We start from the raw sequence: 20020 nt of genomic DNA on the forward strand, positions 1-20020 counted from the left end.
AATCAGGTCCATTTAAGTGTTAAATTCTTCGTGGTATGCTAGACACTTATCAAATCTAGTTTCCTGGCCACTTTTACTATTGACATTTTGCTATCAGAAGATGTTATTAAGGAAATGCTGCAAGCAATTAGAATGAGTTCATTTTATTAGAAATATTTAGCTTCAAAACTTCTAAGTCAAATCCATTAATCAGGAACTGCCCATTTCTAAACGAAGATCTTTTGATAGCCCAGGACAAGTAAATAAAACTCTAACGACCCGGGTGTTAACATTTCAGTCTGGCAGTGAAGCTGAGAAACATTAAGATCCTGGATTCTGAAGATGCAATTAGTTGAAATTTAATGAGCTGCAGAATGATAAGTGACAGGGAAATGTAACTTTATATTTACAATTTCCTGACTTAGATGAACTTTTAAACACAGCAAACTAAGCCCTAGTCTAGGGCAATTTAGCCTTTAAAAAAACAAGCATGTGGAGGTTAAGAATTGGCATTTGAAGATGGTACCTCCTAAAACTGAAGTGGCCTTCCAGATAATTTAGCAGGAGAGGCAACCTCAAATCCAAGGTCAATGTTTTGCTTTAGATCGAAATGGCCCCTTATGTATAGAGCTATGGCTCCTATTTGTTGAATAAAGTTTTCACACAGGAAATACACATACACTCCACCACCACCACCACCACCACCACCACCACCACCATCACCACCACCACCACCACCACCACCACCACCACCACCATCACGACCACCACCACCATCACCACCACCACCACACATTCTTTCTGTCATTCTCATGTCTTTGAAAATATAGCCCATGTATTTTTAGAAAGGCAAGAACTGTAGACAGAGATAGGGAAGTTGAAAACATATTCAGAATCTTTAGATCTTTAGCAAGAATCCTCACAAGAATTTGTAACTTCTTAGCATATGTAACAAGAATATATAACTTCTCAGAATGGACTAAGGACCAGGAGAACTTTACCAAGAGTAGGGTTTTCAAAGCCAGTAGTTCTTATGGAGGATGGACTGCATTTCCAGACTTTACAGATGTCCTATCCATCCCCTACAGTATTTTGTTATGATTAAAATTAGGATACATCTTACAACCAATGTATGAGAGTGTCTTTGCTTTTTTTGTTTTTAAAAAATGCTATTTAGAAGAGGAAGGGATACAATATACTTAACATAATCAATGGTAATTACAGTGGTGAATTATTTGCACTTATTAAAATTGAATATGTTTATTGTAAATGAGGTAGGATAGGTAACCCAGGGAAATTGACAACCCCCTCCAGGATACCAAGTGAGGTGCCTCACTGGTTACACAAGTAACAAGTGACTATATTGAGCACCTACAGCTGGAGAAAAACGAGAACCAGTTCCATCCAGCAAGGCTAATCCCTATGACTGGGGACCTGACCTTTAGCTAATTTTAATGTCGTTATAATGTCATTTGCATTGCGGTTGCTAAGACTCCCATCATGCATCTGATGCCATGACAGTTCGGGGGGACCAAGTAAGGAAGAAAAAGCGGGAAATGGAGGGTCCCACCTAGGGGGAGGAGATGAATGAACCACATCAATGGGACCTCACTAATTCCCCACCCTGGGTGGGATTAAAAACCCGTCAATGTGACTTTCTCAGCACAACTGATTCTCCGAGTTCATCCCAAACTTTCCTCTCAGGTGTGTACTTCAATTTCAATAAATCCCTTTTGCTTTCCTGCTTCTGTCTCCCTCTTGAATTCTTTCTTGGGCAGAGACAAGAAGCCGGTCACCACTGCTCCAGGTTGAATCCTCTCCTGGACATCTCTGTGAGCCTCCAGTGACATAAAGACACCTTATGGTATAAATGAACAGGCCATCTGTCTTCTTTTTGTCATTCTGTCCTTTCCCCCTCTCCCTCCTTGCCCCCTTTCCTCCCTTCCAAGTTCATTACACACTACTGTGTGCTAATTGCTATATTAGGCAATTAAATCACAACTTCGGAGGAGTGGGCCATGATCAGGTATTCTTTTCAAGCTTCCCAAGTGCTTCTAATGCTAAGGGAGCCATTGCAACCACAGCTGAAGTGGAGATAAAGTTTTAGAAGGGTAGGAAAAGGGAAGATTAAAGGAAGTACAATGCATTAAGTAAAATCTACTTTCTGTCAAGACTTTTATCAGTTCCTTTCTTCCCACGACAATTCGTTCATTATTAAAGTTTCTTCTAATCCCCCATTAGTTTTATCCTTAGCAATGTCTAATCTGCTCTTTATCTCATGCACTGAGTTTTAAATTCAATAACTGAGTTTTTTTCTTTTTTTTCTTTTTTAATAGTTCTAATTGGTTTTCATTCAAATTGGCCTAGTCATAGTCCAATTTTCATTCACTAAGAACTAGTTTTCTCAAGCTGAAAGGCCAGGAAAATCTGAGAAATGAAAACCAACATTGATGTAACACAGGAGTTCTATGAATTCCCAGAAACTGATGAGGGTCTTCTTCAGCCCATCAGAAAATATTCCACTTTGGCTAAAATGAATCTAGTACTGAAAAGAGACTTTCAGGTTCCTATGAATAGAAACACGTGCACTAATTTCTATGACAAATTGGCCCTGAGTCTTACATAAACATCGCTGTGAACATACTATGTTTTACACCAACCTACCTTGTTCTGATTCCACTGCATATACACTGAGACAATAATGGAGACAACATGGTCTGAGAGCTCAGAGAAGAGGACAACTGTTAATAGCAGTGCTTCATGAAGGTGCTCAGAGAAGGCGCTAGGCAGGCAAGCACAAAGGGTCCCTACATTTCCCCAACAGAACCAAACACAGGAATGGTGGAAATTCTGACCTCATCTAGTGAGACCCTTTCTATCCTGGAAAGCGTTTCATCAAGTTCTGCAGATTAATGTAATAGTTTTGTAGACTCTGCTTGCCATTGAGCTGAGATTATTTCCAAAAAGGCTTGTGTGTCTAGGGACTGAAACTCTATACTAGAGGCAGGACCAGAAAACGGGCCTTGCAGGTCTGGCATATTCCAAAACACAATCTAGTGATGGCACACTTGGCCAGGGACTCCCTCAGACAGTATTGAAGGTTGTACACCAAACAACCCAAGGGACACTGTTCCTAATACAGACGTTAATTAGAATGTGTATTCCTCGTGGCAGAAAATGGCAGTAAAGGGTCTGGTTCAAATAAAAGCAGTATATTAGGACAATTTTTTGACAGATGGAATGGAAGTATCTTGAGAGGTTGCCTTTTTTCTAATTCGGACAAAGTGTGTTGGCCACTGGCTGCTCTGGTTTTTGTTCATCCCAAATGCTCTGCTATACTTATTTCCCAAATATGACTCTTGCCTCTGCCAGGAAATAGAGAGGGAGGGGATCAGCTCAGCTGGTGGTCTCCTTCATCACTGAAGCACACTTATCCTGCCACATTGCCCCATAGGCCATGCGTAGGACAGAGGATGACAGCAGAGGAGGTGAGAAGGACAGCAGCGGGAAAACCTGCCCAGGATGACCTTTCCCTACGTCACTTGCTCTTGGTGTCTTCCCTCACGGACAGAGTTCTAGCGTCCATGGCTCCTTTGCCTGAACCTTCAGGGTTTCCTTTCCACTAGTTCACTCCTTTGGTACCTCGGGCAGCAAATCAGGCAGAACAATCAGAAAACATAGGGTTTGACTTTACATGCCTCAAAACAGAGACCCTTTCTCGTTCATTGCTTCCACCTGACAGCCTAGCACAGTGTTTGGTTTAATGCAGATACACAAAAAAAACTACACCAAACCAAAACAAAACATAAAAAACAAACTGTGGTTGGGCAATGTGAATGAACACAATTATTCAGCAAAATGCATTTTTGGAATACCCAGTTGATTTCATTTATCCCTGACTTCACTGGGATTAATCTTATAAAACAAACAATAAGGGAAAATTGGATTACACAAGGCCAGACATTTTTTCAGCTCTGCTATACTTATTTCCCAAGAACTGACTAGAAGTGGCACATGCCAAAGAGAATTTCATTTTAGGAACGATCGGGGAAAGTGATTTAATTTAGAAGCCAAAAACATAAAACCTTTCATTCAAAGAAATCAAGCAGTGAAGGGGTTGTTATTTATATTTGTAAGACATCATAAAAGTAAGGAGTGACAGAAGCCAAACTACAAATCAAAGAAAGTCGCCTCTGATCTGGGTAATCTGAATACTTCCTAAAATAGACAGGAACTGAAATAACTCTCTTACCTTGTAATTATTCATGATTTCAGTTAACCATGGCTTAACCGACTTTAACATATCTTCTCGCAAGTACTTTTCAACTTTGGATCCATCATTAAAAGTCCGGTTTCCCACATGGATGGCTTGTCTCATTTCTGAGAGGGACAAAAATTTCCCAAAGTAACTATGGTCCTCAGGTTCCTGGTAGAAGGGGACAGCAGAAAGATATTAGGGATAGGACTAGGTGGCAGAACAGCTAAAACTTGGGCAAAGCTTCAAATTTCTCATAATATAACACAGATGTGACATGACTATTATGTCTCCACCCAGAAAAGTATACCTTGTGGGTTTTGAGGTAATTTAAATTTTACTAACAACAAATCTGGACAATCTGATAACTCTCAGAGTCAACACCCAATTTGCAAATACTGGATTTTCCTTTTTGGAATCTAATCTTTTGCCATCTGTGACTCCAATTAACAGCCCCATTGGAGGTAAAGAAGGAAAACAGAAGAGGTGAGATTATCAAAATCAATTTGTTCCTTGTCGGAGGATCTACGGAAAGAAGATCAAATGACCACATGGGGCCAGGGTGATGGCGTGGTGGGTTACAAGCTGAGGACTTCTTTTCCATATTCTGTTTATTCAAACAACACACACAAAACAATCAGGTGACCATAATTTAAAGGGGAACATACGGAATGTACAAACAGATGATACTTTAGGAAGGACATAAGACAAAAGAAAAGTTATCCATGAGTCTTATTTAAAAAAAAAAAATACTGCATAAAAGTCCCTGTAATATTCATTTTACTAAAAGTTACAAAAGAACAAAAAACTGTTGAGCTTGAGATCAACAATTCTGTGCATCATCAACAATGTTTGCTGTGACGATATTACTTTGAAACAAATCTAGTCAGAAATTTTGCTTCTCTCTTGATACCATGTGTTTTTCTCTTGGTAAAATCTAAATCCAAAACCACAAGGCTGGCAGATTCCACTGAAATTCACTTTATACTGACTGTATTTATAAAATGGTTCACAAATAAGACAATTTTACAAACAGAATGCATTGTCATATACACTAGACGAAGATTATACAATCCAAATGGCCACTTTGGCTCACTTTGTCTTCTTTGATTAATTCTGCACAAAAGACATCAACTTTGGCCTACTTTTATGAAAGAAACTACTTGAATACTTTGAGAAATACTCCAGAGGGCTCGAAGTGAGGCCCATACTAAATGCATGAAACATCTTAAGTTAAAAGTAAGACAAAGCAAATATTTTCACAAAAGCTTTGGCAGTTCTGATTATCCAAGCTGTCTTAAGTACAGAACAAATAATGTGGGAATTTTTAAGAAACTCACTACAGGCTTGAAACTCTGGGACCTGATGCCCAGAACTGTAGGCCTGGCCTCTACCCTCCACAAAAGAACTTCTGTATAACAAGCTCGTTTGGGGGGCTATTTTGTTAATTAGAGATTGTTTTGAGTTATCTGGAATATCACACATTCTCTGACCATTCTCAATGGTCAGATTATAATGTGCACAACATTGGTGGTGGTGGTGGTGGTGTGTGTGTGTGTGTGGGGGGGGGTTGGAATCCTACAGATGAGGAGACCAAATAATGAAATACAGTTTGGGCATATTTGTCTAGTATAAAGTCAGCTATATTTCCCAAATCGGAGGAAGTTTGGCTTTGCCACAAGTTTTAAGCAACTACTATCATGGTTTTATAGGTGTCATTACCGTGCACTGTAAAATGTTATAGTATTTGGCACATCCTGTAGCATTCTGGAAGTAAGAAGGGTCGTTTGTTAAGTCACCATCTAGCAGTTTATCCATTACCTAGTTCGAGAGAGAGGGGAGAAAGGAAGAAGGAAAACGTCAAGGTGGGCAAAAATACACAGGCATTTGTTGTTTCATTTATTCAATGACTTTTTCATTCTTGCATTGTTTCATTCCCCAACCACTGATTGCATATCTCCTCTGTGCAAGACACCGTCTTCGGCAATGGGGAAACAGTAGTGAACCAGACAGACCAAAAGTCCTCCCTCATGGAGCTCATATTCTAGAGGGGGACAATAAACAAGCATCACTAGGTAAAATGTGCCGCATGTTAGAGTGGTAAGTGCCGAGGAGAAAACTAAAAAGGAGAAGGGTAGTAGGAAGCGCCCTGGGTGCCTGTGGACATGTTGTGTGTGAATGTATTGGGCACTATAGAGACGAAGAAACAGAGGTCTCGCTTAGAAGGCGGCATTTGAATAAAACCTGATTGGAAGGGAGGAAGCGAGCCGTGAAGACATCTAAGGAAAGAACATTCCAGGAGGAGGAAACAGCAAGCCCCAAAGTCCTGGCTGTGGCAGTGAGCCTTGTGGGGAAGGGCTGCTACAACATGGGTCACTGACCACTCAGCCACAGCACGAGAGAGGACAGAGGATATGGACGTACATGCAGGTGCTTGGAGGTGGCAGGAGTTATCTTTGGACGTCTAACTTTAAAAAGCCAGTCACCAGCTGAGGGTGAGAGCAGTCTGCTTGGTTGTGTGCTTTTCTCTAGCCATGTTTGGCTGCACAGAGGCAGACACGGAGTGGTAGAGACATGCATTCAGCCAGGATTGTGGTTTGGCCAAAGGTGTGGATGGAAGTGCCAAAGGGGCACAGGCTAGGAATGGATAGAATGACTGACCTTGGGTTTAAGTTGGGTAATCAGAGAAATGAAGACTTGAGAGGTTAGGGATCGTGAAGAGGTAGTATCAACGGACTGAAAGACTGGGGCTGCAGTACTGTTATTCAAGTTGGTACATTCACAGAAGGGAGCTGGGAGGATGGGAGGTGCGGGTGTTTGAATCTGAGATTGTGGGCTTTTTTGTTTTCTTTTTTGGTCATGGGAATGAGCAGCTCAAGTGAAAAGGAGAATATTGCTGAAAGAGAGGAAATGAAGGAAATGAGGGACCAAGTAGTAAAAGGATCATGCAATCACCAAAAATAATGACAAGAACAATGCTGGAGAGGGTGACAGTGAGGCAGCAGCTACACTATTCCGAGAGTGAGAAGGAGTAAGGCAGGGGTTGGTGGGTCGATAACTACAAGAAGAAGTGGTGGGTGGTGTCATGAGGAAATGAGATTCAAAGCTTACCACTTGAGGAGGGAGGGAACATCATCTGGAAGCAGCAACGAGGAACAAAGGGGACACGAACCCCACCTCTCAACCAAGTGATACAAAATAGGCAAGACGGAAAACAACCCCCACTGGAGAGGGCTGCAGGGGAAGCAGCAGCAGTAGGGGAGAAGCAGGATTGGGATAGAGCAAGGAGATGAAGGGAAAAGTCACAGAGAGATGGCACATTGGGGGTTTTGGCGATGAAGACACTGAGTTGAAAGGGGCTCTTGTAACAAGGATTTTAAGAAATGAATCATTCAGCACATTTTCAAAACCATCTAGCAAGTATGAATTTAGGTTTCTTACGAGGTAAGATATTAGTATCCTAATTGTCCAAGTGTGGAAACTGAGGCACATAGAGATTAAGTCACTTGCTAAGGACACTTCACTTACAAGGTCAGGGGTGAGAGTCGAACTCAGGTCATGACTCCCCACTCTGCATGCTCAACCACACACATAGCAGCTCCCAACAGTCAGACTGCAGTGTCTCCTAGTTTTCAATTCTTTCTGGCCATGCTTTTGGGCCCTATTTAACCTCATGGGCCATCTTCTCATTACCTCTGAATACACAAAATACCTGAACTTTTCAAGAGTGTCACTAAATCCTATGGCTGCTGCATTGTGCACCATGGACATCTTTCTGCTTTCTGTATCCCTTTGGGCCTATCAAATATTCTTGCTCTTGACATTGCTTAATCCCTGTGTCCTTCTTTAAACACACATTAAATGTCTCACTTACAGATTGGTCTCATGCAATGTAAAATTTGATATGAATTCTAAATTCTAAAGGTTTAGTCCTTTTTAAACCCTTTCTGTCTACCACAGCAGGTAGCCTAAAACCAGTCTTGAAAATACAGTCATTACAAGTTGAAGAATGATCCTACACGTCCTTGATAAGATCCCTCTTCCTTCACATTTTACAATCACAAGAAATCCTGAATCCACACTCTGCAGCCACAGCAGGTGCCCTCACACAAAGAAAGGGGAGCCCGCTGGCGTCCATCCTGCGGATGGCTCAGGGCTTCCTGAACTCAATCCAGTTGCACAGCTGCCTGCTGTCAGAATTTATAGCCAGGACAGTCACTGCCAGGGGCGGGGATATCAGGTAGTGAGTGCCCTGGCACCCTCTTGTACAATGGAGCATAACTTACGGTATCCCCCTTCTCCCTAAGTTTGTATGTCTCCTGTTTTGATCTGAACCAGCTGACCTGTGGTGCCTAGAAGACTATTAATATTGGGCCTCAGTCTTAATAACAGTAATGTGTTAGGTAAAGTATTACAGGATGTGCTTTCAATAACAAAAAGATCCAAGTCCTCAAAATTCAATCTTTGTCAAACATGATGGCTCTACGGTAAAGGTGGCAATAACCCCCTACGGGAGATTGTTTACACCTGATCTTTGCGTTGGCAAACACACACAAACACAAAACCCAACGTCCTGCATTCTAATATTTGGTGCAGTCTTACATGTTAAATAACAACACAAACAAAGGGTGAAGACCACAACCATATTACTGGATTCTCAATTTCAATTTAAGAGGAGCAACGTGACAATATTTACAAATACCAATGGCTGTTTGTAAAAGTTTCAAATCACTACACGTTACCATCTTTCTTCCTGACACACAGGACCATGTGATATTTGTCACACACTGTGGTCACTTCTCCAGCTGAAACCCTGTGTGTGGTGGGTAGCACCCTTCCGGAGGGTTTAGAGCACATGTTGGAGCATATGAGTCCACTTTCTAGGCTGCCTTTCTTCTGATTCCCTTATGATATAGGGTGTGCCCTTAGGGCTGCACAGCGCTTCAAGAAATCAAAACAGTCCATGGAAGACACAGTTACAGTAAACACCCTGAAGTGATCTCTGCTTGCAAACGCAGCCAATGTATGTCCCGAGAAACTCAGGCAGCTCTGTTTTTCTTGAGGAGCCGTGCACCTTGCCTCCTGATCTTGGGCAGTGTGACAGATATACCTTCTCTACCAACAGCCAAAGCCCGAGAGCACCGGCTGCTTTGAGGACTCTCCTCAGATGGTTCTCATTGCTCCAGGGCAGCATGGGCCCCAGAACTCACTTCAAAGGCTGCAAACCACTTCTCCTCCTTGATGTATTTCACACACTCATCGCACTGCTTCTGGAAGTACTTTCTCTGCTTCTCCTCCAACAAGCCAATTTGGTACAGGAATGTGGCATAGCCCTGTATGATCTGAGGAGAAGAGAGACAAACACAAAGGCCACAGGGCGAGAAAGAGAGAAGTTAGGGAAGCCCATTGCTTGGTGACATAACTCTTTGTAATTTGTCAATCTCGCGCTGGAATTAGCCAAACAAGACAATTACACACACACACACACACACACACACACACACTCACAGCCCCCCCCACACATCATGTACCACAAAACACACAATACAAATACAACACATACAAACATATACAAAAAACACACACCACATACCACACACATACAAACATACAGCACACATACACACACAACACACATGTATATAACACATACAAACACATTACACACGTACCATACAACCCACTAACACACACACCATACACACACACACACACACACACATTGCACACACATCACAGATATACACAAAACATAGACAACACATACCACATAACAAACACACACAAACATACACACTCAACACACATATACACACATGAACTCCTACACATGCCCTCACAGTTAACCTAGGCTGACATAGTAAGTTGACACCTTTCAAGCATTTGGTGAAAACTAGAAGATTGAAATTATTAGAAAGTCAACTGGGCAACAGTTATTTCCCTTCATCAGGTTAGGTCTCTAAGGTCAGAGGAGCCTCCATCTTAAAGGGGATTTATTCTCCTTCAGGAACAAAAGGGAAATGAAAAGCAGACACCTACCGACTCAGGATCAGAATACCCATCTCCAATAGCAATGCCTTTCAGGTTGATCTTCACTGACATCATGGGATTGAGCTTGTGGATATAGTGTGCAATGGCCGGCACGTACTTCCCTGCGTACGACTGACAAGGGCAGATGTTAAAAGGAGTCATCACACACGTGTGCCAGTGAAATGATGTGTTTAAGCTCGTGAGAACAACAATCAAGACAGCAGTCTCTCCACAGGAGACAGACTTAACTGCACACTGACAATTCCGTAATAGCAAAGAGCAATGTCTTTCACGCCTTTTGCCATCCCAAGTAGCAGCACGTGACATGCAAATGCACAAAAAATAATAGTGAACATTCGATTCCCACATAGGCCAGTGAGCTGCGCCCTCCACAACTAGATTGAAAATGACTTGGAGCTGATGGGTCCTGGAAAACCACACTGTTCCCCAACGTTCCAAAATAAAAATAAAAATAAAAAGTTGCCTTCTTAACACCTCCTCTTGTACTTTTAATATTAAATTTCATATGTTCAAAATGAAGCTCCAATCTCCAAGCCCTCCTTGCAGCCTCCCTTTCATTGAATGTTAGCTCTGCTCTTCTAACTGGTTAGACCAAAACTCTTGGCCTACAAAAGTCCACAAAAGTGAACTTACTCCACAAAAGTCCACCAGTGAATCTTATCAATTCAACCTATTCTATCACCCACGTCCAGAAGCCAGTGTTTTCTCCCATCCCCACTTCATCACCTTGCTCCAGAGACGATCGTCTCTCACCTGGATTATTGCAGTAGCCTCCTAACTGGCCCCCTGCTTTCACCCTTACCCTTGCCCATCTATTTTCAAGACAGCCTGTTAAACCATAAATCAGATCATGCCACTCTTCTGCTCAAACCCTCTAATGACTTCCTCTCTCCCTTAAAGTAAAGTGCTTTTTCTGAGCCAGAAGGGCTGACAAGATCTGCTTACTCCACTCACATTGTCCTTTACTACCCTCTTGCTCAGTCCTCTCCAGCCCCTCTTGGACCACAACCGTAACTGTGATCTGTCCTGGTCTTCCCACCAGGGCCTTTGCATCAGCTCTTTCCACCTCCTGGAATGCTCTCCCCAGATCTCCCTCACTTCCTTAAGGGAAGGCTTCTGAGGGGTGTCATCCCTGGCCACCCTACATAACATTTTCATTTTTCTTCTTCTTCCTCCTCTTCCTCCTCCTCTTCTTCTTCCCCTCCCTCTCCTCTCCTTTTTTAAAAAATATTTTCTATGCCCCGTCTCTCCTTTTCCATCCTAATCCTTACCACTCTCCAGCACACTTTTACTTATTTATCTTGAAGTGTTATTGCCACACCCAGACAACAGTGGAAGAGCCATGAACACGGGGACATCTGTGTTTTTGTTTCTTCGTGTATTCCCTGTGTGTGATACTGTGTATTTGTTAATGCTCAATAAATAGTTGTTGAATAAACGAATCTTGAATTAGCCTACATGCATTTGAAAAACAGCAATGCATATATGTGCTAAATGGACTAGAGGCATCACGTGGGTACATTCGAGTCTGCAGACCCTTCGCAATATTTCCAAGGCTCTCTGGGGGTCTGTAGTTCAAAGACTGGGAAGCCCCAAGAGCACTCATTTATGCCACAGCATAATCATATACTGAAGATATCGGTATTCCCATTGCACTATGAAGACGCTGGGGCTCAGAGAGGTTCAGTGGTGGAGCCAGAATTAAACTTGGTCTGACCCATTCCAAAACAAAACTCCTGCCAAGTCGTGATAAAAAATGTAATTTACGTAATTTAGACAAAATCTTCTAGCTGATGCAGCCCTCATGTGCAATAATAATTATTTAGGCAAAGTACTGAATCAAAGCAATTTATCTATTCATATTCATGAACACATTTCAGCTTCCTTGTGATAATATAAAGATGTGTTTACATGTCTGAAATTTAGTTTGTTGCATAATTGTGCTATATGTTCTCTCATTAAGCACAAAAGTGAACATTTATCAAATAAAATTTCTGTAAGATGACCCCCCAAAAGCAAATTTCCTTGTGTAATCATTTTACTGGTGAAGATGTATTATATAGCCTTCATTCTATAATGGTTTATTGGGCAATTCTTCTGTCAAAGGAATTATGATAAATACTTGAGGAGACACAAAAAGGAATAAAGTACAAAACATGTAACGTTCACAATTTCTTTTGAAAACACATTATGGAAAACTCAACTCAGAAGTGATATGGAAAAGATTACCATTTCATGGATTATTATGCCCACAATGTGTATGCTGCCCAGCACATAGTAGGTATATAAAAATATATTTGATCAATGAATGGCTTATCTGACATTACTTCTAAACATTTTTTCTCTACTGGAAATTAATACACATTCTTAAAAGTATATTTTCCAGTGTTATCATCACTCAAGTTGTCTTGTTATAAAGCCTGGCAATAAAACACCTCTCTCGCCTCCTTTTTCTTTTTTCTTTTTCTGAGATGGAAGGGTGTGTACTTTAAGTTGCTTTATAGGTAGTGATGACAAACTTAAGCGAAAACAGCCACAATTTTATGGCACTTTCCTGCTGTGAGCATCATGTGTATCTGGGATATATCCAGGCAGGAAATTAAGAAGAAACACCCATTCAATTTCCGAGTATCTACTATGAGACAGGCGATTCCACCTACTTTCATTTGAGCCAATTTAAGGTTAACATTATCTTTCTATGTTTTAAAATGATGAAAACATGGGTCTGTGCATTTCAATCACGTGCCTCGCTGGAATTCTGTCTAGGCTTGGCTGCCTCCACGCCTCCCATTTCTCACATCAAATCATATTTCAGTCAACAGTCCTGGAATAGACTATGGGTTTCTGGTTCCCCAAGCTGGGGTCCAACCTTGGGTTTTTCCACTACACGCGTGCTAACCTGACCATTTACGGAAAACAAGACAATAAGAAGAGTAGCTGTTGACAGCATCCCAAACACATTCCTCAATGTTCTGTGCATATTTGCTAACCTAACAATGCTGATGTTTATCTCCCTGTTTGCTTTCTAATGACGATCACACACTTCCTTGCCTGTGTCAGTGTGACAAATCCTTCACTGCCATCTCCATTACTCATTCCATTGGTTGAGTGACTCAGGCTGCTGTTACACAGTAGACAATTATAGGATCATTTTATGGAGAACAGACACTGAGACGTTATAGTGAAATTTCAATTATTTTCGCTCTCCTTGTTGACACATATTTCTCTCTCTCTCTCTCTCTCTCTTTTTTTGCAAGTTCAGACTTGTTTATTCTTCCTCAATTTTACGATTCTCAGACCACCACGAGCACATTAAAAGACAATGAGACAATAAATCAAGCATGTGTTATTTTACTCAATTTTCCCTTTTCTGGATATGTTTTAAATAGACTAGAACTCCTTATTTGGGGGGAAGGGGAGAATTTATGTGTGCTTGTCCGATGTATCAGAAATGGACTAAATGGCTCCTTTGGACTTACAACACGGATCCTGTAGTTTTATGACTCTTGCTTCTTTTGTTCTGAATTCTGCCCGTAACAAGGATGAATGCAACCACCACCACAACCGTCAGCCCTGTGGCTCCTCTGATCTCTCGCTGGTGTTCACCAATGTGGGCAGCACCTGGCCAGTGGAGCTCCTGAAGTCTGTGAATTAACACTAACCCTCTCCCATCAGATCAGACCGTGGCCTCATAAAAACTCAGAACGGCATCACAGTGATTGTAAAAGGAAAGGAGAAAAGCATGGCCACGTAGTATTTTAGAATTCAGCAGTGACCTTCAAATGAGGAACTCAGCCGTAGAAACATATTTATCTAACACAATCATTCAAACTAAGTTAGCCATCGACACGTCAGGATTTTAGTCTGCCCTTAGTATTCCTTTCTAATATTTAAAGAGGCTTCAAGCTGCAATTTCCAACATAGTTCTGGTTCGGTTCATTTTCCCATGGTGATCATATTTTGAGATCGCCTCTGAGAAGAAGGACCAGAGATCTTGGGGTGTGTTTGCATCTGCTTGTATTTGCTGGATCTTGAAGAAGCAATAAAACTCCAGTTTTCCTTCTTATATCAGAAGATCTCAAAAATCAGCTCTCCATCTTTTATTTCCCCCACGAGAATAAAAGGTCTCAACATCACAGTTGCACAGTGGTTTTGAATCTTGGTCTGCAATCTTTCTGAGTTCCTAAATGATGCTTGGAACAGACTAATGGAAATCACATTAAGAGCATATTGTACTTGTAAAAATAGTCTAGAGAGAATGTAATGCTTGGTTAATTATCCAGATGTGTAAAAGCACAATGAAATTGGACTTAAAGAAACTTGTAATCATGTATTCTGTCTGAATCTCTCCTTTCTTACATGTTTCAACAATATTCATAGCAAACTTACTGCACCCCAGCCACCAGTGGCTTTTAAGGAAGGAAAAAGGATTTCGTATCTAAAATCAAGCTTCAGGCAGCTCCTCCAGAAGAAAAAAAAATCGTGTCAGAGAATAATACTATAATGGAAACAATGTCCTCTTACAGAAATTTCACATATGTTACCAGTTACTATTGTTTAAGCTTCTCCCAGTGGTCTACATTTCTTACTAAGGTTTAGTTTTAAAAAAATGCAGTTATTTTCATTCTCTGCTGTGCTTCTAAGTATACATTTTATGGTGAAACATGCAGAAACTTTATGGGTGATAATGAGCAATGGCCTTTGAAATGAGCCACACCTAAACCCGGACTCCAAGGGTCATTATCCACAGACCTTAATTCCTAACCTCTGTTTGGCAAGTGGGGAAGGGGGCATTGTCCACTCCACTCATGGCCCTAGATTAAGGATGGTCAAAGTCATTTTGTGTCCTTTTGCCTGCTCTGCCCCCACTCCCTCAGCCACTCTGGCTGGAGCTGGCATGAATGTCTCTTTGAAGAACTCTCTATGGGGCTGATGAGAACTCCCCCAGGTCCCCAGAAGGAGACAAGGGGAGCCGCCCTCTGGAGAAAGTCATACCAGTGCAGTGTCCTCTCACTGTCCTCTAAAGCACAGACAACGGTGGAGCCACCCCCATTTACAGGGTTGGTTAGAGGGAATAAGGAACTAGTCCTTGAAAAGAATTTTATACACACATTGAAAAACCACAAAAACTGGTGAAAAGCCTATGTTTAATGGAGTAACACAGGAAGCAACAGCCAAGAGGACAGGATTAAGCTAGGGAGACCTTGACTTCATCTAGCCTCCGGGCAGAATCTTACTTCCCTCGCATCATTATTTTCACTAAGGAGAGAAGAGGTGTGGCCTTAAAATGGCCAGTTCAGAAAATTAATGAATGGGGAAAGCCAAAAGCTGGAACTTCAGTGCTGTGGTAATCTGTACAACTTCCTAGACATTTCCAGACCATGCGTCATCTAATTTCAAGACCACACTGCTGCAATTAAAAGAAAAAATATGGCTTCTAACATGAATATGACTTTACCCTAACATCCATTTCTCTTGAATATGAGCTTAAAAAGAAACACAGAATCTATAGGAATAGATGAATATAAGAAAAACATTTCGATCTGTACCAAACTTTTAGTGACGTAAATTTATGCAGAGGTATGTTCTACCTTCAAAACGACATTCTTATTTTGTATTGAAAGGATGTGCCTCTAATTTTTTTTTTTTTTTTTTTTAATCAATGACAAACATAGGTGAAAAAGATGCACTCCCCCAAATGACCTGGTGCCAATTTTGGAGAAACCCCTAGCTTGAAGCCAGGTGTTTCAGCCACATGAATAAACCCTTTTGTTTGAAGAGACTACAATTTGACTTTTAAATAAAGACAATGAATGTGCTGGGCCATGGTCAATAAATTGAGTCCTTTCTTTGCTCACTGTAGATAGAATTCAGAAGGTTGACGCTGCATAATAGATTTCACTTAAGCATTTCCTGTCCCCAACCTAGACATCTCATCAAAGCATGTACCTTTTGTGTCACCTTGTTGCTTGGCCCAGCATGGTAGGCCACTTCAGACAAAGATTCTAATGACTTCTGATTCAGTCACGTGCTTTTCCATGCAACTAAAGAATCAGTAAATATGTGTTGCTCCGACCTAGATATGCTATCCGAAAGCCTAAAACCCAATTTGCAAACATTGCCATATGCCCCTGTTCAATTTTTCAGGTTGCAGCTTAAACCTTAACTTTTCTAATATCATACTCATTAAATAGTCACAGATCCATCTTTAAAGGTTAAAAGGAAATACTGGCAAGTCAGATGAGCATAACCAAAACTAGACATTTGTCATGAGCTGAAGAGTTACAGCAGCTTGAATGTTATCTAATAAAATTCAGCAAGTTCCAAACTTTTGGAAATAATTGCATTCCAAGGACTTCAAGCCTTTATAGCACTTGAAACTTGCATTTATTTATTCCATAAAACTTTATGATCAAAGCCAACTCTTTATGATTAAAACTAAGCCTTGGCCAGAGAGACAGAAACATCCAAGAAGTTAGGGAACTTCTTTTCTGTTTGTGTAAGGTTGACAACCCTTAGAGATTCTGCACAAACTATGGAAGGGATGTTTGACCCCCTTCTACAGAAAGTGGATCTGTTCTGTGGGAAGAGGCAGGTCTTGGAGATGGTACAGTTTTGAGGAGAGAGGACCCAGGCTCCAGGTAGCATCTCCACAAGCGGGGTCACCATCCTTAGCCAGTCCCTTCATAGTTGTTGGGCTCTGGAGTCTGTCTAAACTTAGGTGCCACTCCGGGCTGGTTAGGTAGTCAGGCCTACCTAACCTCTCTGAGCCTCAGTCATTTCATCTGTAAAATGGGGATAACAACAGTGTCAGCTTCATAAGGTAGCGTGAGGATTAAACCAGGTAACGCATGAAACAGTGCTTAGCATCATGCTGTCATATGATCCATTCTCAATAAATATTCTCAGATAGGACCTACAAACAAAACAAGTGAACTTGATACCGCTAAAGGCCCCCTTCTGGCTACCACATTCAATGACCACAAGGTTGGGCTAATGGGGTTGGCATTCATAAAATGTGTATAGGCCGATGGCTACAATGGCTCTTCCATTCCATGCCAGATGTCACCCCTCTACTTGTATGTCAGTGCTTGAAATTCCCAGTGACAAGTATCTTTTTATGGCTAAGGCTCTGGCCTCTATTCAAATACAGGTCTGTTGGGAGTAAGTTTAATTGATCAGATCCTTTCTAATAGACAGTGAGCTGCAAACAAGTCCCAATGGGGGAGAGAAACAGAACAATCATGAAGCGGATGAAGGAAGCACCAGGAAATAGGACCTGAGCACCATACAGTCAAGAAAAGGAAGGCTGGGGGTGGGAGGGAGGGCACTGGATGGGCCTGGAAAATAAGGGAGTAGAAAGGAGGGTCCTCAGGGCCTGGGAAGTAGTGCAGGGGGAAGGGCCAGGGACGGGAAATGAAAAGAAGCTGGAGGGAAATATCATCCGTATTTCAATTTTATCTAGCAACAGCCTTGCATGAAGCCACTATATAGCATTCATTAAACACTGTGCTTAGTATTGTATGAAACAAATTAAACAAACATGGCTCTCGCCTACTGGGAGCACGCCACCGGAACCCAGTGAACCACGGTGATTTCAATAAAGGCTGTCAGACTCCGTGATCCCAGCAGGACTCTGCTCACGCAAATGAAGATAAAGTATCCTATTAAGCTCACTAATTTTTAAATAGCTTCAAAGTTCTGCCTTTATGGGGCCCTCAAATTAACCACGGTTGCAAAACTGCTTCTCAGGAGAGAAGGCCCCTTCCTGCTGATCAGGAAGAGATGTCCGGTTTTAACCACATGCCCTGCCATTTTGGAAGAGCTCCCATTCATTGTCACAACCTACTGTAAGCTCTGACTCTTTCCCGGGACTGGACCTACAGCCACATGCTCAGAGAACAATGGGCAGTCCGCTTTGCTCCTGTGACCTCCTGGCCTTCCACGGAGGGCTGTTTTGCTTTAACTTCTAGCAGGGTCCATGTACACTTGAGAGGATTCTAAAGTGTGTCTGTACCTGAAGAACAAGAGCAATCTCTCTAATAGTTACTGGCTCGGAGAGGATAACACTTATAAAGAAAGTTAATTATGTGAATTAAACACAGCTTGTTTCTCTTTTTGAAGTTCTTTTTTTTTTTTTTCATGCCTGGAGGAGAGTGATTTACAGACACATTTGTCTCTCTTTAGAGGAAAATTAATTCCAGTTGCTGTTCTGGGCAGAAATGGAGAGAAAGCAGTTTTTGCTTCTCTCTTGTGCTGAGGGCAGGCCCACATGATGGCTCTGGCTGTGAGCTGGCCATGGTTCCCAGGGCCGTGGCGAGGGGCCTGGGGTGGGTTCTGACACATTTCACTGCTACCTGACTTCTAAGCTCCATGGTCATCTCTTAGATGAAGCGAATTACGTGTTTCAAAGATGATTTCAGGATAACAGGGGAGACAATGCCACATCCGCAAACAGGTGAGCAGAGCTTTCCAAACAGCCCAGCCCAGCCCCTTTCTACATGCATTAGGCCAAATGCTTTGGAGCCATAATATATGAACCCAGTGTTGCAACGGGAGTGGTAACAACAGTCAGCAGGTGTTGGGGACTCCCCACAGCCAGTCAGTTCGCTACATATTGGAGGAGGATTATCAAATTTAACGCTCAAAACAAGCCTATGCAGCAGGTAATATTATTACTTCTAGACTCCCTTCCACAAAGTCGGGGAGCTGAACAGCGGCTCCAGACCCTTTGAGTATCAGATTTCCCTCATTCATAGCACACAGATGTGAAGGATATTTAGGTCCAGTACATTTGCACTGAAAAGCAGAAAACCATTTCTTAGTTTCCGTATTTATTTCTCAAGGATGATTCTACAAATTGAGTGGCAGTATTTGTTCAATCTCCCTAAGAGTGTGAGGAAATTAGGAGGTCAGAAGAGAAAGGATTTCCCCTTCTTGCAAAATCTATTACAATGTGTGTGTGTGTGTGTGTGTGTGTGTGTGTGTGTGTGTGTGTGGTGGAGAGAGGGACAGTGCGTTTTATTATGTTAAAACTGCAATTGTACACAGATGCTTGAAGAGTACATCTAGGTAAGTACGGCTGAATATCTAGCAAAGCAAAATGTCCCTGGAAGTCATCTCATTTATAAACCAACGCCTCTGATGGTAAGATGAAAAGCAGAAGCCCAGAGATATTAAAGAATATGTTTGGAAGCTTCCAGAGAGAGGCAAAGCCAGCAATGAATCTCAGGTCTTCTGATTATTTATCCGGAACACCTTCCATTTATCCATTCTGCCACCTATCCATCCATTCTGTAAGCAGAAGACCAAATGGCACAAACTAGACTGTAGAAACACAAGGCATTACTGAGTGTTCCTCCTTCTAGAAAGAGATGTGCCCCCAGATTTAACGTATTCCATGAGTTCTTATGAAGACGATACTGCCTGGCAACTCACTGCATCTCTACCCCAGGCCCTGCCTGCCTTCCTTCACAGCTTCCTTCATCACTTGGAAGGTACAGGTTTCCTTTAAAGCATTCATCCTGGAAGCAAAGAATGTAAAAAGAAAATTGTCCTTCCCTACACACATTTGGAAGTGACACGCGTGAAACCATCAGGTAGACATGAAATAGACAAAATTTCCATCCGGAATTTGGCAGCTTTGTTGAAAGTTCAACAGAGTGGTTAACAACATGGCCACATTATTTGCCAGACAAAGAATCACACGGTCAGCAGATCACTCTTCTGTTGGAG

General features: G+C 41.8%; 1 protein-coding gene across 2 annotated transcripts in view; it reads right to left on the reverse strand.

Moving 5' to 3' along the window:
- CPVL (carboxypeptidase vitellogenic like) overlaps positions 1-20020 on the reverse strand; it is a 110363-nt gene that overhangs the window by 36492 nt on the left and 53851 nt on the right. For both annotated transcript variants that reach the window (XM_019726169.2, XM_019726168.2), the window contains exons 8-11: positions 10274-10396; positions 9445-9576; positions 5957-6055; positions 4232-4405 (exon numbers count right to left, since the gene is read on the reverse strand). In XM_019726169.2, coding sequence (XP_019581728.2) covers positions 4232-4405; positions 5957-6055; positions 9445-9576; positions 10274-10396 — 528 coding nt within the window. The remainder of the gene's footprint in view (positions 1-4231; positions 4406-5956; positions 6056-9444; positions 9577-10273; positions 10397-20020) is intronic.

Source organism: Rhinolophus sinicus, linkage group LG09 (assembly GCF_036562045.2).
Source record: "Rhinolophus sinicus isolate RSC01 linkage group LG09, ASM3656204v1, whole genome shotgun sequence".
NCBI lineage: Eukaryota > Metazoa > Chordata > Mammalia > Chiroptera > Rhinolophidae > Rhinolophus > Rhinolophus sinicus.